The sequence below is a fragment of the Salvelinus fontinalis genome, chromosome 16 (assembly GCF_029448725.1).
Source record: "Salvelinus fontinalis isolate EN_2023a chromosome 16, ASM2944872v1, whole genome shotgun sequence".
Taxonomy (NCBI): domain Eukaryota; kingdom Metazoa; phylum Chordata; class Actinopteri; order Salmoniformes; family Salmonidae; genus Salvelinus; species Salvelinus fontinalis.
In genome coordinates, this window is record NC_074680.1 from 7050852 (window position 1) to 7077782 (window position 26931).

The window sequence follows — 26931 nt, forward strand, 5'->3', positions numbered from 1 at the left end:
ACTTGAAAGAGCATCAAGAAAACATACACAGTGTATGAAAGATCATGGAACTTAAACCATTGAGTCAAGTTATCAAACTCACAACCATGGATAGCCTTGACAAGAGCAGTAAAGTCCCAACTGTATGCTTGTATAATATACTTTACACGCCATATTCAGAGATCACATATGCAAAAGGGGAAAACAATTAATATTGGATACGTTCCCTGAAAAATAAATATGCAGTATTGCTATCAGAGTGCAGATTCTGGTACTTCTGAAGATCAAGAGCCTAATAGTAAAGACGTACTACCTTTTAAATGGTGCAGTAACACAACCAGGCATTTTTATGATTGTCAAACAAATCAACTAAGTAGGCTATACCTGGGCACGTTCGTCAACAAAAAAATGATTCCTGTATCTAAAAGTGCACCCGCCCTTTGGAGGCAATTAACACAAGTGTAATGACACACTTATAGCCGGAGTTGATTGATGTATCCCTCTGTCCCAGCCAGTCATTTGACTGTTTACCTCAAACCACACCGAACTGAAGCTATACCACCCATTTAAGTTAATTCGCTAATTTCTCATGCGGTAATGATAAATGGTGTATTAGACTGTTTTCTTTCCATCTTTGTTTTAATTATGATAGACTCATGTTTTACCAGTATGCCATACTGGCCCTTTTATGCCGGTAATCACCCGATTGAATCTGAATGGCACAACCGAAGGGAGATGATTGTAATAAAGATTGTTAACCGTTTTCAATTCTGATGTCTGGTGTCTTCTTTCCCGGACTAACCATTTCCAGCATTCCAATATCCTGTATGCACATTCAAGTATTTGAAAATGGACGTACGTTCATCAACACTGCTTCACATTTATTTCAATATACCTCAACACTTGAAATAGTTCTGAGCCAACTACATCAAATATTAACTGTAGAGACAAAATAAAGCCAATGTCCCCGCGTTTGCGGAGACTGCATTCACGGCAAACGCTGCACATGTCGGCTCCATCTGAAATTACCTCAATTCTTCTGCAATACGGATTGAATACACCCTTAAGAGTTGTCAGACTGGGACCTCAAACTAAACTTTGACTGGTCAAGTGAGAAATCAGACACGAGGCTAGTATATTTCAGTAGTGTTGGTTTTATTCAGCCAAGTAGAGAAGACCTACAGCCCTAGGAGAACAGAACCTGTCCAACACACGCTCAGTGAATCACAGAAGACACTGCAAAGTTGTGGAAAGGATCATTCCAGCTTTGTGTGTATGTAGTACCCAAACAACCATTTCTAACAAGCAGCAAGCACTACTTTGTTGATCAATATAATTTTGTTGCACATTCCTTAAAACAGATCCTGCTGAACTATATTTGATGACAGCACGCCATCGTTCAAAGGAGGAATTTCTGATCCTCTTGAAGGTAGGTTTCAGACAGTGCTTGGAAATTGAGGAAGGACAGAAGCATCATAATGCAGTCAAGCTTTTGAGAGAAACAGGCACTAAGGCATTTCTCTACTGAGCCATGACAAACTGCCCAACCGTTGGCGAGTTAGTTCAAGCGGAGGCACCATTATTTGACAAGAAGGAAACTGTCTCTTTAAAAACTAGTCACAGACAAGCAGAAGGTCTTCATTATTGGGCCATGTTGGAAGGAACCCCCCCCCCCCCCCAAAAAAATCTGACTTTAAACACTGAAACATCTAACCCTAATTTACGCTGATTAACTAAATGTTGCCGCTAGCCAAGTTTCATTTTGCAGCGTGACCATCTAGTGATAAGTGCTGGGGGTCAGGGGTCACACATTAGATGACAGAGAACTGGATGCCATGCTTGTTGAGACGCTCCACCAGCTTAGTTTTGGCAAAGGTTGCTCCTGGGGTGTACACACCTCCCCTAAAGAGAGAGAGAGGAGGTTGAGATCACATGCATCAGATGTAATACCATAGCCGCACAAACACTACCCTGTGTGTGTGACCTCACTTTTTGGGGAGGGCTGTGGGCTCATTCAGGATGGTGATAGCGGCCTGTACCATGGCGATGGGCGTGGCCACGTAGCCCGCCTCTGAAACAGGGAGAGAAGCATTGTGTTAACCCCAGCATTACGTGGAGGAGGGGTTGGACTAGTGCGTTTGTGTGTGTTCAAGTACCTGGTCCTTGGACTAGTGTGCGGATCTTAGCATTGGGTCGTCCCTGGCTGGGGTCCTGTCCCTCAGTGTAACCTTCTCCGTAGAAGGCAAACTTGAAGGACGAACCCTCCATCTGAGTGACACAGAAACACACCAATCACTGACTAGAAGGACCAACCATCCGAGTGACACTCAAACACACCAATCACTGGCAATTTTGCAAACGAGATATTCATAAAACTATACCTGCTTTCTTGTCGGTCCATCCTTGGAGAAGAAACCAAAGGAGAAAAATTCTGGATACTAAAGACAGAAGAGGGGGAAAAAAATGGTAGTGAGAGAGGTTTGAGGTTTTCATTTTGTGTGTGTGTATATATCAATGTGTGTGTGTGTCCTTGTTCACCTTAATCAGCAGGTCTCGTCCAAAGCTGAATTTGACCAGGAACCAGAACATCATCCCAGCGAATAGCATCTTGACAATGTTTGCCACACCTCCTACTCCTGCATACGCACCATACTGGACCTGGGGTCACACAAAAGGCCAAACGGGTCACAGAGGTCCATTTCTCAACTGGGTTTGGACATGAGAGCCACATCACACTACATTTGCAGACTGCCCAGAGAGAGAGTGAGCGAGAAAGGGGGGGGCTGAAGCTCATTAGCTAGAATTTGAATTGCAAGAGGGCTGGTCCCACAAGGGAGGAAATGTAGGGAAAATTGCACGGCATAGCTTCAAGAAAAGTCGCTTTCAAACCTAGGGAATTCATGGCTAATTGAGGTAAAAGTCATTCTGCTCATAGATTATCCTCTTAAATGTAACTACATCATTTGAGACAACTAGTAATGCTGTATACTCCATGAAAGGTTAATCTCACCTTTCAGGTAAAAATAGTTAAATTGCTGAGGTGTAGTCACTTGAACATAAGCTCAAGTACACAGTACATATATTTTACTGTATATGACATATTTCCCATTGAACAAAAATGTATGAATAAGGCTTGAAATTACATGTTTTCTAAATATAGTATTATCAAATTATAAAAGCACTAACTATAAGATTTAACCTTCCTTAGAACTGTGAAATACATACTTGCATGTTTAGTGTTAGAGAAAATGTGCATATATTCTAAAGATTTCGATCAAAACATCTGCCCCCATCGCTATGAACGTCACAGAGCTGTAGCTTGGCATCCTGAACTCATTAGGAACTCGCCTTTCATCTCATAATAATCTTGTCCATCTATGACAAACAGAAAATGTTTAAAATCTAGGGATTATTTTAGATGAATGGCTACAAATCGATCTCAATGTGCTATAGTGATGAAACCACTCTCCCCTGCTGTGCTACGATGTAATGATTCCAGGCATGTGCTTTGTCAGTGGCTGTGACGTAGGGCTCAGCAAGAAGTTGATGGACAGTCGGAAAAGAGAATGAAATGGTAGGAGGGACATCCCAGCTTCAAGTTGTTTCAGATTTCACATCCTCCGTCACACAGGTGCAAAAAAATATACTACCGTGTCTGTGGGAACCAGGGCTATCGTTTAGTCGTACCTGGTTACAGAACCACGCAGGTCCCCTAAACAGGGGACTTTACACCTAAGATTATGTATGTAGTAACTACACATTGAACCCAAAGCAGGAGGTTTAAAAAATACTTTCTTATTCGTACCAGAGCATGTGTTTCTTTGACTTGAATGACGTTGTAAACAACTGCCAACTTCCCAGGACATAGACATGTCTTATATGGGCAGAAAGCTGAAATTATTGTTACTCTAACTGCACTGTCCAATTTACAGTAGCTATTACAGAAAAAAAGACCATGCTATTGTTTGAGGATAGTACACAACAAAACATTTATTACGGCAACTGGTTTGATATATTCACCTCTGAAGGGAAATAATGAACTTATTCAGTAATCTTTCTCTGATTTGTCATCCTGAGGGTCCCAGAGATAAAGTGTGGTGTAGTTTTGTTTGGAAAAAAATCTGTTTTTATATTCAAATGTAGGAACTGGGGTCTACAGTTTGACCCCACTGCTGTCTCTGGCTCCACACCCACACTGCCCGGCCATCTAGATGTGTGAAGGTTAGTTAGTGTATTTTCTGTAGGGAAGCTAATGATCCATCATGTTTGACATTCCTGGGAGTGTTTAAACTTTTTAATTTTTTTATTACCATAGCATTTTTGTATGTTCTTTATAGTTATGTAGTTGAAGACGTATCAATTGACCAATTCGGCACATTTATTCATTTCACATTTTCACAAACTTCAAAGTATTTCCTTTCAAATGGTACAAAGAAAAAGCATATGCTTGCTTCAGGTCCTGAACTACAGGCAGTTAGATTTGGGTATGTCATTTTAGGCAGAAATTTAAAAAAAGGGTCCGATCCTTAAGACGTTTTAACATAAATAAGGCTTACATCAACAAAATGTACTCATTATCCCTTGTAATGACATTTGGAGCCAACATAATTACATTAAATACATACAAGTCATCACCCCATGCCCTAGCTGTGATGCGCACACAGAAACCCAAGATTTAGTAGGCCGTATTCTATTTCTCACGTTTAGACAGAGCCACATCCCACTGAAATGGCACTGTGCTCATGACAAGAACACAAACTGCTCTCTATGTGTGTGTGTGAGTGTGTGTGTGTGTGTGTGTGAGAGACCTACAGGTGTTTCCTGGTGTTCCTCCAGCAGAAAGCGTTGAGACCTCTTCACCACCGAGGGGTCGGTTCCCATGAACGGAATCGCGTACTGCTGAACCTCATTACTATAGAACAAGGCACTCCTACACACAATGTAAAGTTAATTCAATATCAAATAAACACACGTGCAAGCGCAAACACACACGGCTCCCTGTACCTGCGTTTGATCTTTGAGCCCACCACAGGGAGAGGTTTGTGTCCAAACTTCTTCCTGAGGCTCCGCAGCTTCCCGCTGTCAGCAAAACCATAAATGGCCGACTTCCATGTCCCGTCATTGATAGAACCACCCTGAGACGGAGACAGAACGGAGTACCAACACACTTTTAAAAACAGATTCTTACAAGGATGAGGCAGGGATTACAATGATTTACTGTTTACAGGACAAATGAGGCCAGGGCAGTGTGCGGGTTTATGGGTAATGTAGTCTTACCTCAGGTCCTGTGCTGGCTGTCAGGAAGCTCTCTAGCGCCGTGAGTGTCCCTGTGATGAGAAAAACACAACTGTGACACACAAACACCCGATGGAGAGCACACACATACATACACAGCTGAAGTAAACTAACCTCAGGGAGATTTATAGATTGCAAAATAGTTGGGAAGAGATTTGCAATGTACCGATTCCATGGCACATGGTTTATGAACAGATACACAAAATGACGGCAGATTCAAAACATTGAATTTTTCTATTTAAATTTTGCAAGATTCTTGGGACCAATAGAATGTCATATATATATATATGGGGGATACAACCATCCCAGCTCTGCAGATTTTGTTGCGAAGAGACAGAATCATTCAATCGTTTGTTTTGGTACAATTGCTGGAAAAATCACTTGTGTCATGCACAAAGTAGATGTCCTAACCGACTTGTCAAAACTATAGTTTGTTAACAAGAAATTTGTGGAGTGGTTGAAAAATGAGTTTTAATGACTCCAACCTAAGTGTATGTAAACTTCCGACTTCAACTGTGTGTGTGTGTGTGTGTGTGTGTGTGTGTGTGTGTGTGTGTGTGTGTGTGTGTCCATCCATACATCCATACACTACCAGTCAAATGTTTGCACACCTACTCATTCAAGGGTTTTTCTTTACATTGTAGAATAATTGTGAAGAAATCAAAACCATGAAATAACACATCTGGAATCATGTAGTAACCAGAAAAAGTTAAACAAAATCAAATATATTGTTTGTTTGTTTTTTTAGATTCTTCGAAGTAGCCACCTTTTGCCTTGATGAAAGTTTTGCACACTCATGGCATTCTCTCAACCAGCTTCATGAGGAATACTTTTCCAACAGTCTTGAAGGAGTTCCCACATATGCAGAGCACTTGTTGGCTGTTTTTCCTTCACTCCGCGGTCCAACTCATCCCAAACCATCTCAATTGGGTTGAGGTCGTGTGATTGTGGAGACCAGGTCATCTGATGCAGCACTCCCTCACTCTCCTCTGTCAAATAGCCCTTACACAGCCTGGAGGTGTGTTTTGGGTCATTATCCTTCAGAAAACCAAATGACAGTCCCACTAAGCGCAAACCAGATGGGATGGCGTATCGCTGCAGAATGCTGTGGTAGCCATGCTGGTTAAGTGTGCCTTGAATTCTAAATAAATCACAGACAGTGTCACCAGCAAAGCACCCCCACACCATCTCACCTCCTCCTCCATGCTTCACGGTGGGAACCACACATGCAGAGATCATCCGTTCACCTACTCTGCGTCTCACAAAGACGGCGGTTGGAACCAAAAATCTAACATTTGGATGGATTTCCACTGGTCTAATGTCCACTGCTTGTGTTTCTTGGTCCAAGTAAGTCGCTTCTTGTTATTGGTGTCCTTTAGTAGTGGTTTCTTTGCAATTCGACCACAAAGGCCTGGTTCACGCAGTCTCCTCTGAACAGTTGGTGTTGAGATGTGTCTGTTACTTGACCTCTGATTCATTTATTTGGGCTGCAATTTCTGAGGCTGGTAACTCAATGAACTAATCCTCTGCAGCAGAGGTAACTCTCGGTCTTCCTTTCCTGTGGCGGTCCTCATGAGAGCCAGTTTCATCATTGCGCTTGATGGTTTATGCGAATGCACTTGAAGGAACTTTCAAAGTTCTTGAAATATTCCAGATTGACTGACCTTCATGTCTTAAAGTAATGATGGACTGTCTTTCTCTTTGCTTATTTGAGCTGTTCTTGCCATAATATGGACTTGGTCTTTTACCAATAGGGCTATCTTCTGTATAACACCCCTACCTTGTCACAACACAGCTGATTGGCTCAAACGCATTAAGGAAAGAAATTCCACAAATTAACAAGGCACACCTGTTAATTGAAATGCATTCCAGGTGACTACCTCATGAAGCTGGTTGAGACAACGCCAAGAGTGTGCAAAGCTGTCAAAGCAAAGGGTGGCTACTTTGAAGACTCTCAAATATATTTTGATTTGTTTAACACTTCTTTGGTTGCTACATGATTCCATATGTTTTATTTCATAGTTTTGATGTCGTCACTATCATTCTACAATGTAGACAACAGTAAAAAATAAAGAAAAACCCTGGAATGAATAGGTGTGTCCAAACCTTTGACTGGTACTGTATACAAAAAAAATATATATGGGGGATTGGAAATGATGCATATAATTACATTGATGGAAGCTACCATCTATCTGCAATATTAAAGCTGATCTACCCCCTAAAATATTTGTATAAAAACCCTCAGGGAGAGAACACACCTTTGAACTGGTCCCTGGTGTAGAGGACTCCCATGTCTGCAGGTATGGAGTCGAAGCCACACGCCCCCACAATGTACACTCCTTTATCAGCTGCTTGACTGTCGTAATTCAACTGCATACTCTCTAGGAACTGCACACACAAGTAACAGGGAACAGCATGGATCCAGCAGGCCTCCCATTTCACCTAGTGGTTGTGTGTGTGTGAGAGATATTTCTTCCAACTATCAAGTCTTGTCAGCTCTACAGGAGTGATGGAGTGTAGGGATCAAGGTTGACTAGGGATTGAAGCCTTGTGAGTGTGTTATGTTGTCCACTTACCTGGGGTTCTCCACAGATGTCAATGCAGTGTGCGCCGTTCTCCACGCATGCCTTTACCACAGGCTCGCCCCAGAACCTGTACTACACACACACACATATAAATATGAACAAACATAAACAAAATCGCTTCCAAGGTGCTTGTGTCACTACAGTATAATTTCTACTCCAATATAATTTATTTCTACATTTTGTATTAAGGCCTTTCATGTCATGTTCAATGTCTGGTCACTGCTGGACCATGCCACTGTGTGTTACAGCTATCGCTTTTCTGGCTAATCTAGTGTGAACCGAATACAGTTCTCAATTTGGCTTTCCTTTCAAACCTCCCCTGAAACGCTCTGGTGCCCCCCTGGGGAGGCGCACCTAGGGCTGTGGCGGTCATGACATTTTGTCAGCAGGTTATCGTCATGCAAGAGACTGCCGGTCTCGCGGTAATTGACCGATAACATGAACAAGTTTAACCTCTCCAGGCCTCCAGGTATACAAGCCACTGATGCACGCCTTTGGAACATCTACATTTAAAAAAGTAATACATCAATTTACACTGAACAAAAATAAGAATGCAACATGTAAAGTGCTGAAATAAAAGATGCCAGAAATGTTCCATATGCACAAAAAGCTTATTCCTCTCGAATTCTAATTGGCTGGTCTGACTCTACAGTGGGTGGGCATTGCTCCCAAGTGGGTGGGCCCATGGCTGCACGATAGATTAGGGCCTAATTTATTTATTTGACTGATTTCCTTATATGAACTGTAACTCAGCAAAATCGTTGAAACTGGTGTATTATACAAAAATATGAACGCAACATCACAGTAAATTCATTATTTATTTTAGTCAGGTCTAAAGAAACTATTATGATATGAAGAAAATGTGAGTTGACCTACTCTGTGTTATCTGGCTATTCTCCATGCCATAGGCTGAAGGCTTGTTCATTAAGCTGACAAGATATGCCTATAAGTACCGTGCCATTAGTTTATATTACAGGATTTTAAAGTTTGCTGAATAAAATATGATCTTTTTCCCATTCCGGGTGAGTGAGCATGTTGAGCGTAAGAGTGACCATTTGAAACAGGTCATATACGCTAGATTTAAAGTCATTTGGCAACTTCAGTTGTGAATGATACAAACCTTAGAATATCTTAGAAATCAAAACATATATGGGCTGCATGATGCCACTATAGGCTACTGATGATTTGACAAAGTCGCAAAAAAAGCTTGCGCTCTGTTCCTTGCCTCAGGCTGCACAGCTGTTCTCTCATCAAGTGATCATATTTTCACCCATCAGACTATTCTCAATTTCATCTTGTCTTTACTAATTAGTCTCGATTTAGAATGACCCATTATGAAATGGGCAGGAACAGTGGCAAGGGGGGGGGGGGGGGGGGGGAAGACATGTCATCCATACGCACGCCAATAGCGAATTGGAGTCAGTATTTCAATGATAACGGGTAGGCTGCTTTGGTTTTATAGCGGAGCTGTGCTTAATATGAGCAAATGAGTAATAAATATAAAACAACACTTCACTCCACGCATCAACCACTGAGGAGCACGCTCTCGCTGAGCAACAGGTCATTTCCCGCCCAAACTCTAAACCATGGGCTCGCCAACCCCGTTTGCTTCATTTATTAAGAAACCAAATGAAATCTGATCGGGAACATCGATAGTAACAGGTTTTCACTAAAATGTTGACAGCCCCTCTGCACGCTCGATACATTAATAAAGGAGAGAGAGGAGGGAGGAGGTGGATATGCATGCTGGATCAGATATTTTGTATAGTTGAAAAAGTAATGTGTCACCCAATTAATTATGAAAATGTAAAATTATTAAATACAAATTCCCTGTAGGCTAAGCGTAAGCCGCCCTGCACAATCAATAAACTAACAGCATCGCCTAGTGCTATACGTTATATCCCATACTCGTGGATAGACATTTTTGAAAAAATAGCATAAGGTAACCTGTCCATCCAGTATGCATAATAACAGTCCACACTCAAAGGCCATTACTTGAATTTGTTGAATTTTGGAGCATAGGCTAGACCAATTATGTGCCAATGTCATCTTAAATCAGTTTGTTTTATGTTTTCTGCCATGCCTAATATGTGGTAGGCTATGTATTGTAGAACAGCGCCATCATAATTTGAATGAAGTTTTTTTCTGGGGTGAGGGCTCATAAACCTCTGTATCAGCTCTAATATGGTAAGAAAGCCTCCATTTCATTGCGTTTGGCTTTGAAACAACATCCACAACCATGTTTTACACTGTTTCAACATGCTGTTGAAATTCTTTCTATAAATGATCAAAGCCTCTCAGATTTGTGCATAGGGTCCATTTGGGATTGGGACCTGTCTGTTCTGAACAATACATTTCTATCTGAATTTTGTGTAACGTTGCACTTTCCTGAACAGGCCCCAGGATGTGTTTGAAGAAGGTAGGGAGTAGATAGAAAGTGAGGTGATGATCAGACATGACAACATTGCCCCCTACTGGTGGAGATGGGAATAGACACTTCACTTCATCCAGAGTTCTGTGGTGAAGCTGCGTATCACAATGACAGGGATTCTACCACACCCAGTCACACCTACAATGGCTGTGTGTGTGTGTGTGTGTGTGTGTGTGTGTGTGTGTGTGTGTGTGTGTGTGTACAAGGTGCACTGGTGATAGCCACCATAATCATTGCAGGTGTTTCACAAGCTGTGAGGTTATGGCCTTACTGCTATCAGGCCACTATCTGTAGCCCCATGGCACAACAGGAGAGCAGAGTGGTGATCAGGTCTGATATCAAGACAGTCTTACATACGAACACAACGGTAGAGGAGAGCAGAGTGGTGATCAGGTCTGATATCAAGACAGTCTTACATACGAACACAACGGTAGAGGAGAGCAGAGTGGTGATCAGGTCTGATATCAAGACAGTCTTACATACGAACACAACGGTAGAGGAGAGCAGAGTGGTGATCAGGTCTGATATCAAGACAGTCTTACATACGAACACAACGGTAGAGGAGAGCAGAGTGGTGATCAGGTCTGATATCAAGACAGTCTTACATACGAACACAACGGTAGAGGAGAGCAGAGTGGTGATCAGGTCTGATATCAAGACAGTCTTACATACGAACACAACGGTAGAGGAGAGCAGAGTGGTGATCAGGTCTGATATCAAGACAGTCTTACATACGAACACAACGGTAGAGGAGAGCAGAGTGGTGATCAGGTCTGATATCAAGACAGTCTTACATACGAACACAACGGTAGAGGAGAGCAGAGTGGTGATCAGGTCTGATATCAAGACAGTCTTACATACGAACACAACGGTAGAGGAGAGCAGAGTGGTGATCAGGTCTGATATCAAGACAGTCTTACATACGAACACAACGGTAGAGGAGGGCAGAGTGGTGATCAGGTCTGATATAACTTATGACAGAGTCATTGTGTGTCTGCAGTACTGACACAGTGTGTATGTCTACAGTATTTACCAGATGTCTGTGGGTGTGTGGGACTGCTGTAGTGTATTGCATCTCCACAGTCAGCTCTGCTACCCGACCCAAGCCCAATGTTTTTTTTATCAATAACTAACGTACTGGTAGGGCTCGGGTATCATTAAATTGATCACTAACATTTTGAAGCCGAGCCATTTGCACGTGTTCTGCTGCTGCACAGTGGGGCGGCAGGTAGCCTAGTGGTTAGCGCGTTGGGCCAGTTACCGAAAGGTTGTTGGATCGAATCCCCGAGCTGACAACGTATAAATCTGTCGTTCTGCCCCTGAACAAGGCAATGTTCCCCGGAAGGCCGTCATTGTAAATAAGAATTTGTTCTTAACTGACTTTCCTAGTTAAATAAAGTTCTAATTAAATCAATAAAAAAACAGTCATATCTGCTTCAACCTCGTCAATATAAGACAGAAAAGAAAAATGTTCCTTGAGTTGTCGGAGTTTAGTGATAAACTATTTAACAGTTCACTGCTCTCTAGGGTTGGGCAGTATCCAGATTTCCATATCGTCATATACCGTCCTTCTCTCATCCCTGGATTGCAAAGACATGCAATTCAGCTCATAAAGTTGTACATACAGTGGGGAGAACAAGTATGACACACTGCCGATTTTGCAGGTTTTCCTACTTACAAAGCATGTAGAGGTCTGTCATTTTTATCATAGGTACACTTCAACTGTGAGAGACTGAATCTAAAACAAAAATCCAGAAAATCACATTGATGATTTTTAAGTAATTCATTTGCATTTTATTGCAATTTACCTGTGTGGCTGCCAGCTTACTTAAAAAACAGCTATTGAGCGGGGCAGTCAAGAGGAGCCGTTGCTATGGATACGTGTGCTAACTAGCTAGCGCCATGAGCATATAGTGCATGCAGAGCGAGATGCCTATAGCAGGGAGCGAGTGACTGACAGGGAGGAGCAGCTAATGGATTTACTAAAGGAGGAAGTTATTTCTGACGTCAGGCAGGGCTTTAAATTGGGAAGAAGCAATCGGGCCTAGGTAGGTTAGGGCCTGAATGTCACAGGCATGGGTAGGGCTCGGGTTTAAAATGCATGCCCATGGAGGGCTCTACAGTCAGTACTTTTATTTAAAAAAAAAATATTTTCACCCCTTTTTATCCCCAATTTCGTAGTATCCAATTGGTAGTTACATTCTTGTCTCATCGCTGCAACTCCCATACGGACTCGGGAGAGGCGAAGGTCGAGAGCCGAGCGTCCTCTGAAACACAACCCAACCAATGCCTGCTTAACCCGGATGCCATCCGCACTGATTCTTGACACAATGCCCATCCATCCCGGAAGGAGGAAACACCGTACACCTGGCGACCGTGTCAGCGTGCACTGCCTCCGGCCCGCCACAGGAGTCACTAGTGCGCGATGAGACAAGGATATCCCTGCAGGCCAAACCCTCCCCTAACCCGGACGATGCTGGGCCAAATGTCGCTGCCGGCTGCGACAGAGCCTGGACTCGAACCCAGAATCTCTAGTGGCACAGCTAGCACTGCGATGCAGCGCCTTAGACCACTGCGCCACCCGGGACGCCCTACAGTCAGTACTTACTGGCCCCACACAGTTGAGAACAATGACAGCCTGTTTTCACATGGCAGCCAGAGTCAGGCTCTTCCACATCAGCCACGACGACCTCCGCCGCAGACTGACTAATCCTAGTGTGACCGGAATACAGTTCGTTTTGGCTTTCCTTTCACACCTACCCTGAAACTCTGGTGCCCCTCTGGGGAGGCATGCCATATTTTGAAAACCTCTGGTATAACTTTCACTTGGTCTATCAGAGGGAAAGCCAATTACTATTACCATATTGATTGCCCCGTGAAATCCTCTCAGATCTGTGCATAGGTTCCTGGGGTCCATTTGGGATTGAGACCTGTCCGTTCTGAACAATACGCTTCTATATAAACGTTGTCTAACGTTGCACCCTCATTTTATTTATTTATAAACAACACACACACATACAAACGACTACATCATACAAACATCACACCTGCCCAAGCCCACAGCCTCATCGCCTTTATATCACTTTCTGTCACATGGCCTCAAACGGCATGATTTCTTTCCTCTCCATCGCCCACGCGCTAACATTGTTTAGACAATAAAGCATTTGACCTTTCCATTGTGTGAAAGACGGAGGATTGGCTGATTTCCAGTTTGAGTATACATTTTTAGAAAGATCATTTATGAGAAGAGTATTGTCCAACCCATTGGATATCTCACTGCACCCTCATATGTCATATCTTGAAATAGACAAATTAAAAGTATATTTACATTACAATATCTCTGCCACCCATCCTTCCAACTCCGCCCATAACTTTAGAACTTTATAGCATTCCCAGAAGGCATGAATTGTTGAGTCATTAGTAGTTTTACCCTTCAGACATGATTCGTGACATTGTACTCTCCAGAACACCCCAGGAGACAGTTGAAAGGGTTTGGAGAAGGCAAGGAGTAGACAGAGAGAGGAGGATGCAACTGCAGGAACCCCTCTTTATACTTCTATTATTAAGCTATGACTCCAGTACATAGATGGGAAGCAAGGGCGCTTGCTTGCGGTAATGCACCATAACGTTGGAAGCCAACCTGCCGATAAACCCCACAGATGAAGAAGCGGGGGCGACAATGGTAGATAGCTATATCTTGTACGCACCAGTGGTGTCCTTCGCTGTAATCTATCTATCTATCTATCTGCCTGCCTGCCTGCGTGTCTGCCTGCGTGTGTGTACAAGGTGCACTGGTGATAGCCACCACCATCATCATTGCAGGTGTTTCACAAGCTGTGAGGTTATGGCCTTACTGCTATCAGGCCACTATCTGCAGCCCCATGGCACAACAGGAGAGCAGAGTGGTGATCAGGTCTGATATCAAGACAGTCTTACATACGAACACAACGGTAGAGGCAGCACTGAAATACTGCTTACTTATGACAGACTCATTGTGTCTTTGCAGTACTGACACAGTGTGTGTGTCTACAGTATTTACCAGATGTCTGTGTGTTGCATCTCCACAGTCAGTACTTACTGGCCCCACGCAGTTGAGAACAATGACAGCCTGTTTGCACATGGCAGCCAGTGAGTCAGGCTCTCCCACATCAGCCACGATGACCTCCACTGCAGTCCTCAGCTCCGGCTTACCTAATAACATAGCAGAGGACTAAGTCATTTCACCTTTATATTATAAACATCTACCTACCAATACACCACACATCATTATGTATTCAACTAAATCACTGAGGACTTGTCACGGACCAACACCACCACCACTGGGCGCAACAGCGTCACTACTTCTTAAGGCGGCTGAAGAAATTCAGCATTACCACCCTGGGTCCTCTCCAAATACTACCACTGCAGCATCGACACCGTCCTGACTGGTTGCGTCATGGCCTGGTACGGGAACTGCTCCGTCCACGACCGCAAGGCCCTCCAGCAGGTGACGAAGATGGCCTAGTACATCACTGGTACCGTGCTCCCACCCATCCAGGACATCTACTTGAAACTGTGCCTGAGGAAGTCCCCCAGCATCATCAAGGACCCCACACACCCCAGCCACAAGCTGTTTACTCCTTTACCATCAGGCAGACGGTATCGGAGCATGAGGTCTGATACCAACAGGCTCAGAGACAGTTACTATCTACAAGCAATCAGACTGCTGAACACTTTCACTGGACTGAGCACCTGCTCGGACTCTCCACACCTTAGCACACACTCACATGCAATCACACAACTGCTGCTACCAAACTCTTCTTATGATTGTTTGCTAAATACTTTCCCAAAAGAGAAATAACCAATATTGTCTGTACAGCTGTACAGAACCTTGGGAAGAATTCAACTTGGTTAAAGCTTCTCTAGTGTCCGTGAGTCATTTACTCTGAAAAATAAGAACCTAACAATAATTATGCTAAAATGTTTACTATATTCTACTGAGCCATTTACTTTATGTTCCAATTCTTATCTTTTATTACTTCTTACTGTTGCTTCATTGTCCAGAAGGAACCTGCCGGTCAGAATTTCGTTGGATGGTGTATACCATGTGTATCCCGTACATACGACTAATACAACTTGAAACTTTAACTAACTATGATATAATGATCCATGAACAATCTGGTTTAAAAAGCTCAGTGACCAAAAAGTTTGTCAGATCCCTGAGCTGAATGCTGTACGTGTAGCCTGTGTGTGTGTGTGTGTGTGTTCTGTGTGCACATAGCCTATCCTTTAGCTTGGGGGAAAACAGACATTGCTATTGTGTCACTGTTGCCTTCAAATGTAGACCAGATAAAAGATCTAAGTACTAAACGCTGCTATATTTGTATTCTGGTTCAATAAAGTACATTTGAGGAGCATCAACAATACACCGTTTGTTCTCTTTTCTGTGCTGCTTTGTAGTGCCGGGACGATGCCTATATCGCAATATTTTTCCCATGGCAGAAATGAAAACACGAAGCAGACCAAACTCTTTTGTCCTTTAATAACCTGCTGTATGAAAAATATTATATTACAAGACAATGTTGGTTTCCAACATTCCTAAAGAACTTATATTTTGCTTTATATATATATGTCTTGTTTCCTTGCCAAGACACCAATGAGTATCGCGACACTGGTATCGTCCCAGCCCTACGGTGCTTTGCATCAGCCCCCTGAATAAGTTAACATGTTATAATGTACATGGTACAATACCCCCTGTAGCTCATATGACCAAACATGGACTGTTAAAAGTTAGGCACACGTTGAACTCTGTGCCGCAGCCATAACAGATAGGCAAATACTGCCCTACTGAAATCTCAATGATGGAGGCAAAACATGGGCCATAGAAGTATGGATGGCTATCAAATAAGTCACATTTTACACACATGACGAAGTAGACCACGTGTCTGTTGCATATTCCAATCAAGCTCTCTAATGTACCTGCAAATTATTATTTAGATTAGTATTTAGAAAATATTGCCTAACCCATGACAATTGTGTCTGAAATGTCAACCTGGCTTTGTGATGGGGGGCATGTAGACCGTCACTTTTGGGCAGGGTAACCATTGAGAGGCCAGGGGGTGGGATTGTATAGAGGCTGTTGCGCTGCAGGGGCATTTTCAATCAGCTGTTGGTGAGGGCTATCCCAGGAGGGCAGAAGGTACAAAGAACAGCTCCATTCTCCCTGATGCCAACCCCCTCAGAACCTAGGCTATCCCTTTTCTGGCAAGCCAACCCCCTCAGAACCTAGGCTATCCCTTTTCTGGCAAGCCAACCCCCTCAGAACCTAGGCTATCCCTTTTCTGGCAAGCCAACCCCCTCAGAACCTAGGCTATCCCTTTTCTGGCAAGCCAACCCCCTCAGAACCTAGGCTATCCCTTTTCTGGCAAGCCAACCCCTCTCCAATTTAAAATTATACTGAATGTATTGAGTGTTGCAACTTTGTAGAGTGTGAGACATCTGGCCTGACAACATATTCCCAGCTACCACAACAACTACTATTGACAGACATTCCTTACGTCTGTGCAATTGAGATGTATACTTTTGTTTGTTGCAAGCCTATGGCACGAAGCGCAACGCAAGTGCAGAACATCCTGGGCCAAAACACTTGGTTGTATGATAACTGATACAACAAAGTGACTAGGTTTTAAATTAGTCCAGGTGAGTGTCCTGTCTGGCATGACACACTGTAAACTCAGTGTAGACACGATGACACCGAGCTGTCAGGAAAGCTTCCTTACTTGAATCCCCCTGGAAAATCCGATTACAATGCACAATGGTGTCAATCAACTAACTAGACCAAAGGTCATCTCTGGTTAATCTCTCATGGACAGTGTAAACATATTTACGGCAAACTTTAGATCTGAGTTAACTGAGATTACTCTTGAGTTAGCATCCAGCGTGACCAAATTAAATGTGTAATAAATTGTATTAGCTAGTTAGGGCAATGTCAATGAAGCCAGTCTGATGATGATGATGCTCGGTCACCAGACTTTGAGTGCACTGATTAAGATATAAAATCTAAAGACCTTATTGTCCCTACTTGGGCGGGGGAGGAGATCTTTGTGGGCCATACTCAGCCTTGTCTCAGGGTAGTAAATTGGTGGTCTGTTGATATCCCTCTAGTGGTGTGGTGGCTGTGCTTTGGCAAGGTGGGTGGGGTTATATCCTGCTTGGTTGGCCCTGTCCGGGGGTATCGTCGGACGGGACCCCAGTGTCCCCCGACACACCCGTCTCCAGTATCTATGCTACAATAATCTGTGCCAGGGGTTCGGGTCAGTCTGTCATATATGGTGGAATTATCCTGTCTTATCTGGTGTCCTGTGTGAATTTACATATGCTCCCTCTAATTCTCTCTCTCTCCCTCCCGGAGGACCGGAGCCCTAGGAACATGCCTCAGGACTACCTGGCCTGATGACTCCTGGCTGTCCCCAGTCCACCTGGTCATGCTGCTGCTTCAGTTTCAACTGTTCTGCCTGCGGCTAGGGAACCATGACCTGTTCACCAGACATTCTACCTTGTCCCGGACTGGCTGTTTTCCACTCTCTACCGCACCTGCTGTCGACCTCTGAATGCTCAACTATGAAAAGCCAACTGACATTTACTCCTGAGGTGTTGACCTGTTGCACACACTACAACCACTGCGATTATTATTTGACCCTGCTGGTCATCTATGAACGTTGGAACACCTTGAAGAACAATCTGGCCTTAATTGGCCATGTACTCTTAAAATCTCCACCCAGCCCAGCCAGAAGAGGACTGACCACCCCTCAGAGCCTGGTTCCTCTCTAGGTTTCTTCCTAGGTTCCTGCCTTTCTAGGAAGTGTTTCCTAGCCAACGTGCTTCTACATCTGCATTGCTTGCTGTTTGGGGTTTTAGGCTGGGTTTCTGTATAGCACTTTGTGACTTCTGCTGATGGTAAAAGGGCTTTATAAATACATTTGATTGATACCTACCGAGGGTTCCGGCGGCTTGCTCTAGAACTTTGTCCAGTTTCTGCCTGCTTCTCCCAGCCACAGCCCATGTCAACGTCCCATTCGGCCCCTCCGATACGGTCCTGGCCACCTCTTCAACCACAAACTGCCCGGTGAAACCCGAAGCACCAAAAATAACAATGTGATAGGGTCTGCTAGAGGAGGTATCCACCTTCGCCATAGTTACAACTAGTTATACTCAGGGAAACGCAACGACGCGAGAGGGTATGGGAATGAGCGAAATGCAAGGAGCGTGCTAATATAAATGACAGATTGCAAAACTGTCACTTCCGTAGTCTGATGATGATGCTCGGTCGCCGGACTTTGACCGCACTGATAAAGATATGAAACCTAAACACCGCTGATGCAAATAGTCTGCATGCACAAACAAAGCGTTTTATTGATGTTAGTTTAAATACAGCTTTTTGTATTTGTTTTAAACATGTTATTTGATATCATTAACATATTAAATAACATAACCAATTGAAACGCTGATATCTGAAAAGTAGGTGTGGTTGTAAAAGTTTTGGTTTACAATTGGATATCTGTGCTGTCAGTCTGTCTTTATTTTGAATCATCGCTTGATAGCGCGGGAGTTCGATTAATCTCGCCCGTGCGCCCGTGTAGGCGTGTTTTCGACCGGCTGAAAGTTGGATGCATTCGATTTGGAACCAGGCTGCCTCCTCAGGTGCGCCCTCTGTCAGACGGAGAAGTCGGCTCAAAAAAAAAGGTAATGTAATTAAGCAGGTGTAGTAATGAGGGACAGTTGCTTTTGTGGCACAGTTTATGACGCGCAGGTCTACATACCAGAAGGTTCAGGGTCGACTGACAAGATAACAGCTCTCCCTGCCTGTTTCAGTAGACCTACACTATGATCAGAGCCGGCTGCAGACAATGATCAGCTAGGTGTAAATCCCATTTTCAACATCTTGATGCTATATGTATAATTATATAACATATGTTAAAGGAATTGTCCACCAAGTTTCTGTGCCAATGCACCACAACCAATAAACAAAACAGACTTCAGCACTTCAACATCATGGTTTGCTTTTTCAACACCACAATCTGCACAATTTGGAAACTGGAATTATATTTTGGATGAAAGTGAGCAGGTTGCCTAATCAGATTAAAACATTGTGACTGGTTGTGTTTAAGCCACATATACAAGGTATATATATATATATATATACCTTTTATATATATATATATATATATATATATATATATATATATATATAAAGTAATACATAAAAAAAGTTACATTAACAAATATTTAGGCTATAGGCTATTGAAGAGTTATGAGTTCTAGGTACACCAGGAATAGCCACTTGGATCAGAGAGCAGGCAGAGTGCATTTTAAGCTTCCTGAACATTCTTATAGGATGACTTGGGAGAATGCTGATCCGCAACCGACAGCACATCTCAGTATCAGAACTTAAAATACAGCCAGACTGGCCTGCTCCTGTGCCTTTTCATACCTCATAAACTGTTCAGAGTAGGCCTACAACTGATCCCAATGCAACAAATGGAATTAAATATTAAAATCATAGGGCTTTTGCATCCTTATTCAAAATACATTTTCACTGCAGTTTACAGCCTAGAGTAGAATGTTGTACTCTCTTAAAAACAGTAATGCAATTATTCATTGCAATGTGCAATGTGCTTCTACACCTGCATTACTAACTGTTTGGGGTTTTAGGCTGGGTTTCTGTACAGCACTTAGAGATATTGGCTGATGTACGAAGGGCTATATAAAATAAACTTGATTGATTGATTGAATGTGGAGTTGTAGGCTAGTCTAGGTAGGATAATTGTATTGTCCCGAAACAAGATCAATAGGGGAGCTTCACTGTTCTTTCATGCTCAATGACGCCCAATGGCTCTCTGCTTATATTGAAAATTGGTGCAGCTTTGAATGGTTTTATGTGTGGTATGATTGCTAGTTAGCATATTGCAGATCTGGACAAACGATCCACCTACCACTATTGTCACTATGAAGAATGGTGGATAGAGGACAGGATAGACAGTTAGACTGGTAGACTATATTGACCTGTGTGGTTTAGTTACAGCACGGGAAAGCGTAGTGCATAACCACACCGGCCACGTTGCTTGCACAAGCATTGCAAAATAAATGTAGACATACATGTTATTAAATAATTTCACGCGCACCGCTCGAGCACGAGCATCTGTGTAACCAAGCCCTCGTCTCATGTCTCTCAGGGAGAGCTCTGGAGTGGGCAAACGCCGTGTGGGGAGAAGGAGACGCGCGGCGTTGGACCACTTCGGGGAGTTCACCCGTCGCTTTCGGGCCGTCTTTGACCATCCACCCGAAGGTAGAGCGGCGGGGTAACGGCTCTTTCATTTGAGGCAGGGGACGAGGAGCGCCATGGAATTCGCCCTGGAATTCCGGACCTTGGCCGCAGGAGCAGGCTGTAACGACAGGGCCCTCATCGACCACTATCGGTGCAGCCTACGCGAGGATGTCCGACGTGAGCTGGCCTGCAGGGATGCCACCATCTCCTTCGACCAACTGGTGGATTTGTCCATCCGGTTGGATAACCTGCTGGTCATCCGCGGACGTCCAGAGGGGGCTCTGTCGGTGCCATCTACTAGCAACCCCGCTCCGGTGCCCATGGAGTTGGGAGGGGCTGTGCGTAGGGAGACTGGGGGAGGAGCCATCACGTGCACCATCTGTGGCTGCAGAGGGCACACTGCTGGTCGGTGCCGTGTCGGTTCCTCTGGGAGTAGAGGCAATAGGCAGGGCACTCTGGCGTCACCCCAGGTGAGTCTGCACCACACTCATCCAGAGTCCTCTGTTGCCCACCTGTTTGTACCTATTTGTTTCCCTCATTTTTCCCCCGCATTCCCAGCACAAGGCACTCGTCGATTCAGGCGCATCTGGGAATTTTATCGACAGAGCATTAGCCCTTAGTTTAGGGATCCCCATTATTCCTGTAGTTAGACCTTTCCCAGTTCACGCTCTGGATAGTCGACCATTAGGGTCCGGGCTAATCAGGGAAGCCACCATCTCCTTGGGCATGGTGACGTAGGAGGGTCACGAGGAGAAAATCAGTATCTTCCTCATTGACTCTCCTGCGTTTCCCGTGTTACTAGGCCTTCCCTGGTTAGCTCAGCATAACCCCACTATCTCCTGGCAACAGAGGGCTCTCATGGGGTGGTCGCGAGAGTGCTCGGGGAGGTGTGTAGGGGTTTCTGTTGGTGCTACCGCGGTGGAAAGTCCAGACCAGATCTCCACCGTGTGCATTCCCCCAGAATATGCCGATTTGGCTCTCGGCTTCTGTAAAAAGAAGGCGACTCAATTACCACCTCATCGACGGGTGGATTGCGCGAGAAATCTCCTGGCAGACACTGCGCTTCCCAGGAGTCACGTGTATCCCCTGTCGCAAGCGGAGACTGTGGCTATGGAGAAATATGTCTCTGAATCCCTGCGTCAAGGGTACATTCGGTTCTCCACTTCACCCGCCTGCTCGAGCTTCTTTTTTGTGAAGAAGAAGGATGGAGGTCTACGCCCGTGCATTGATTATAGAGGTCTCAATCAAATCACAGTGAGGTACAGTTACCCACTACCTCTTATCGCCATGGCGATTGAATCAATGCATGGAGCGCGCTTCTTCACGAGTGCGTATAACCTGGTGCGTATCCGGGAGGGAGAGGAATTGAAGACAGCGTTCAGTACCACCACAGGGCATTATAAGTACCTAGTCATGCCGTACGGGTTGATGAATGCTCCATCAGTTTTCCAATCCTTTGTAGATGAGATTTTCAGGGACCTGCATGGGCAGAGGGCAGGGTGTAGTGGTGTATATCGATGACATTCTGATGACATTCTGATATACTCCGCTACACGCGCCGAGCATGTGTCCTTGGTACGCAAGGTACTTGGACGACTGTTGGAGCATGACCTGTATGTCATGGCCGAGAAATGCCTGTTCTTTCAGCAGGTTGTCTCCTTCCTAGGGTATGCATTTCCACATCAGGGGTGGAGATGGAGAGTGACCGCATTGCAGCTGTGCGTAATTGGCCGACTCCCACCATGGTAAAGGATGTGCAGCGATTTTTGGGGTTTTCCAATTACTACCGGAGATTTATCCGAGGTTTTGGCCAGGTGGCTGCTCCCATTACCTCACTGCTGAAGGGTAGTCCCGTAAGGTTACATTGGTCGGCTGAGGCGGACAGGGCTTTTGGAGCTAAGAGCTCTGTTTACTTCGGCTCCCGTCCGGATCCCTCTTTGGCGTTCATAGTGGCTGGGATAGGAGAGCACGGCTGGGATAGGAGCCGTGCTCTCACAGCGCTCTGGCACGCCACCAAAACTCCGCCCCTGTGCTTTCTTCTCGAAGAAGCTCAGCTCAGTGGAGCTTAACTATGATGTGGGGGACCGGGAGCTGTTGGCCGTGGTTAAAGTGTTGAAGGCGTGGAGACATTGGATTGAAGGGACTAAACACCCTTTTCTCATCTGGACTGACCACCGCAACCTGGAGTACATCCGGGCAGCGACGAGACTGAATCCACGTCAGGCAAGGTGGGCCATATTCTTTACCTGTTTTGTGTTTACCCTGTCCTACAGACCAGGTTCCCAGAATATGAAGGCAGACTATCACGTACCTGACCGGTTTTCTGTTATTTTGTATGTGTTTGATGGTCAGGGCGTGAGTTTGGGTGGGTAGTCTATGTTATGTGTTTTCTATGTTGGTTAAAGGGTGACCTGATATGGCTCTCAATTAGAGGCAGGTGGTTTTCATTTCCTCTGATTGAGAGCCATATTAAGGTAGGTGTTTTCACATTGTTTGTTGTGGGTGGTTGTCTCCTGTGTCAGTGTCTGTGTATGTTACGCCACACGGGACTGTTTTCGGTTTTGTTTGTTTGTTAGTTTTATGTAGTCAGTTTTCCTGTTCATGCGTTCTTCGTGTTTCATGTAAGTTTTTCGTCTTCGTCTTGTTTAATAAATCATTATATCTTATCACAACGCTGCATTTTGGTTCAATCCCTGCTCCTCCTCTTCGGATGAAGAGGTGACCTGCGCCCACTTCTCAGGCTAACCGTGGAGAGCGGGAGTACGGGCAGACACCGTGTTACGCAGTAGAGCGCACGGTGTTTCCTGTACGTGTGCATAGCCCGGTGCGGGTTATTCCACCTCCCCGCACTGGTAGGGCTAGATTGAGCATTGAGCCAAGTGCCATGAAGCCGGCTCTACATATCTGGCCACCAGTGCGTCTCCTCGGGCCGGCTTACATGGCACCAGCCTTACGCATGGTGTCCCCGGTTCGCCTACATAGCCCGGTGCGGGTACTGGTCGGGCGACGGGGAGTATTCAACCAGGTAAGGTTGGGCAGGCTCAATGCTCAAGGGAGCCAGTACGCCTACACGGTCCGGTATTTCCGGCACCACTTCCCCGCCCCAGCCCAGTACCACCAGTGCCTACACCACGCACCAGGCTTCCAGTGCGTTTCCAGAGCCCTGTTCCTCCTCCACGCACTCTCCCTATGGTGCGTGTCCCCAGTCCGGTACCACCAGTTCCGGCACCACGCACTAGGCCTAATGTGCGCTCCCAGGGTCCAGTATGCCCTGTTCCTTATCCCCGCACTAGCCCTGAGATGCGTGTCCCCAGCCCGGTACCACCAGTTCCGGCACCACGCACTAGGCCTAATGTGCGCTCCCAGGGTCCAGTATGCCCTGTTCCTTCTCCCCGCACTAGCCCTGAGATGCGTGTCCCCAGCCCGGTATCACCAGTTCCGGCACCACGCACCAGGCCTACAGTGCGCCTCAGCCGGCCAGAGTCTGCCGTCTGCACAGCGATGCCTGAACTGCCCGTCTACCCAGCGCCATCTGAGCCATCCGTCTACCCAGCGCCATCTGAGCCATCTGTCTACCCAGCGCCATCTGAGCCATCCGTCTACCCAGCGCCATCTGAGCCATCCGTCTGCCCCGAGCCATTAGAGCCGCCCGTCTGTCCCGAGCCGTCAGAGCCGTTCGTTAGTCAGGAGCCGCTAGAGCCATTCGTCAGACAGGATCTGCCAGAGCCGCCAACCGGACAGGATCTGCCAGAGCCGCCAACCGGACAGGATCTGCCAGAGCCGCCAACCGGACAGGATCTGCCAGAGCCGCCAACCGGACAGGATCTGCCAGAGCCGCCAACCGGACAGGATCTGCCAGAGCCGCCAACCGGACAGGATCTGCCAGATCCGCCAGCCAGCCATGTGCAGCCAGATCCGCCAGCCAGCCATGTGCAGCCAGATCCGCCAGCCAGCCATGTGCAGCCAGATCCGTCAGCCAGCCATGAGCAGCCAGATCCGTCAGCCAGCCATGTGCAGCCAGATCCGTCAGCCAGCCATGAGCAGCCAGATCCGTCAGCCAGCCATGAGCAGCCAGATCCGTCAGTCAGCCATGAGCAGCCAGATCCGTCAGCCAGCCATGAGCAGCCAGATCCGTCAGCCAGCCATGAGCAGCCAGATCCGTCAGCCAGCCATGAGCAGCCAGATCCGTCAGCCAGCCATGAGCAGCCAGATCCGTCAGCCAGCCATGAGCAGCCAGATCCGTCAGCCAGCCATGAGCAGCCAGATCCGTCAGCCAGCCATGAGCAGCCAGATCCGTCAGCCAGCCATGGGCCGTCCCTCAGTCCGGAGCTGCCGTCCCTCAGTCCGGAGCTGCAGTCCCTCAGTCCGGAGCTGCAGTCCCTCAGTCCGGAGCTGCAGTCCCTCAGTCCGGAGCTGCCGTTCCTCAGTTCGGAGCTGCCCCTTATCCTGGTGCTCTCCCTTATCCTGGTGCTCTCCCTTATCCTGGTGCTGCCCCTTATCCTGGTACTGCCCCTTAGTCCGGAGCTGCCCCTTAGTCCGGAGCTGCCCCTTAGTCCGGAGCTGCCCCTTAGTCCGGAACTGCCCCTTAATTCAGTGGGGTTAATGTGGAGGGGGGCCATTTGGAGGAAGCTACGGAGGCGGTTAGTGACTGTGGTGGGGTGGGGACCACGACCAGTGCCGGAGCCGCCACCGTGGAAGGAAGCCCACCCAGACCCTCCCCTAGACTGTGTGCTGGTGCGCCCGGAGTTCGCACCTTAAGGGGGGGGTTATGTCACGCCCTGGCCTTAGTATTCTTTGTTTTCTTTATTATTTTAGTTAGGTCAGGGTGTGACATGGGTAATGTTTGTGTTTTGTCGGTTTTGGGTGATTATATGGTAAAGGGGGTGTTGGGTGTAGTGAATGGGTTTGTGTTGAGTGTATGTGTCTAGCTGTGTCTATGTTGGATGTAGTTGTCTAGGGAAGTCTATGGTTGCCTGAATGGGTTCCCAATTAGAGACAGCTGATTTCTGTTGTCTCTGATTGGGAGCCATATTTAAGGTAACCATAGGCTTTCGTTTGATGTGGGTAATTGTCTATGTCTGAACGTTTGTAGCCTGTGTATGTGCACAACGTTTATTAGCTTCACGGTCATTTTATTGTTTTGTTAGTGTGTAAGTGTTTTTGTTTCGTTTTGCCTTCGTCTAAAATAAAAGAGATGGCTTATTTTCCTCATGCTGCGTTTTGGTCCGTCAATCCTCCACACGATCGTGACAACAATAGGCCAGGGTTTGTGAACTAGGCCCATTTTTTTTCTGAGCTAATAGTTGGCTGGCCAGAACATTGTTAGTATATAATATTAGCAAAATTAATTGGCCTACACAACAAATTGAATAAAAATGTTAACATCTGATTAGTACATAATAAATTCAGTGACAATAACATAATCATTTCGATCTGACTACGATCATAAAATCGTCTCTATTCAATTATCATTTTTTATGCTGTTTAATGTGGCATGCAGCCTATTTGAAGTGATGTTTGCTTCCTACATTCACATTTTCATCTTTATTCTAATACTTTTCATTCAAATCCATATGATTTGGTTTCAATACATAAAAAACAATTGGTTAAATTGTGATATTGCTGAATGGTGCAAATTTGGAGGCACAAATTTCCTGTGAGCATGGAGCACGGTTTTTAGAGAGGTGGTGAAACAGAAGAGTCATTGTCTGTTCTTTTGAGTTTTGATGTTGCGTCTTTGCTCGACATATCGATGTTAGGATATATAAGTTATAAACTATAAAATAAATAGAGTCGCACACTCAATATATAAACTCCCAGTAATTTATTGGGTAAATCGACAGCGTTTCAGCATCACTGTGCCTTCTTCAGGGTGATGTCATGAATACTTGAACCAGGTTATGTAGACAAACAGTGCAGTTAGTGCAACCAATGACAATAGTGAGGGGTGTGTCATAATGATTCAGTTAATTGGAATGAATGAGTGAAACTGCTAAAAAACAATAGTTAATAGCATATTGAATATATTAGGCTATTGTTATCATATGCAAACATCATTGAATATTGTACATAACATTAGCATCAACATACGTTATTGTTTAATTCACTTTCACATATTTAATTGTTTCCTATTTCATTTATATTTGTTACATGTGATCTTTTGGTTCAGCCATAATGTATAATAAGCATCATCAACAAGGGGAACATTTTAGATGTTCGCTAACAAGCTGTAGAAAGACTATATCAATTTATAAGACTTGTTCATGAAAGAGGGAATTGTTCACAAGAAGAGCCTGAGATCAAAGTCCATATTCAGACCACTAGGGGTCAATGTTTTT

General features: G+C 45.3%; 1 protein-coding gene across 1 annotated transcript; it reads right to left on the reverse strand.

Moving 5' to 3' along the window:
- Window positions 1–1115: 1115 nt before the first annotated feature.
- Window positions 1116–18663, reverse strand: LOC129812582 (saccharopine dehydrogenase-like oxidoreductase). Its single transcript, XM_055864253.1, has 12 exons — window positions 18264–18663; window positions 14369–14481; window positions 7851–7931; window positions 7533–7662; window positions 5257–5306; window positions 4984–5114; window positions 4792–4909; window positions 2518–2637; window positions 2361–2417; window positions 2136–2247; window positions 1969–2050; window positions 1116–1881 (listed from the first exon to the last, which is right to left on the reverse strand). Exons 1-12 carry the CDS (start codon window positions 18460–18462, stop codon window positions 1791–1793), a joined length of 1284 nt encoding a protein of 427 aa, XP_055720228.1. The 5' UTR covers window positions 18463–18663; the 3' UTR covers window positions 1116–1790.
- Between the last annotated feature and the right edge of the window lie 8268 nt (window positions 18664–26931).

What these genes read in the sequence shown, in the direction of transcription:
- LOC129812582 (XM_055864253.1), bottom strand. Translation starts at nt 18,462, where the DNA reads ATGGCGAAGGTGGATACCTCCTCTAGCAGACCCTATCACATTGTTATT. An exon ending in ATGGACCGACAAGAAAGCAG is followed by an intron (nt 2,248 to 2,360) that starts GTATAGTTTTAT and finishes TGTGTCACTCAG; the next exon opens with ATGGAGGGTTCGTCCTTCAA. An exon ending in CACACTAGTCCAAGGACCAG is followed by an intron (nt 2,051 to 2,135) that starts GTACTTGAACAC and finishes TCCCTGTTTCAG; the next exon opens with AGGCGGGCTACGTGGCCACG.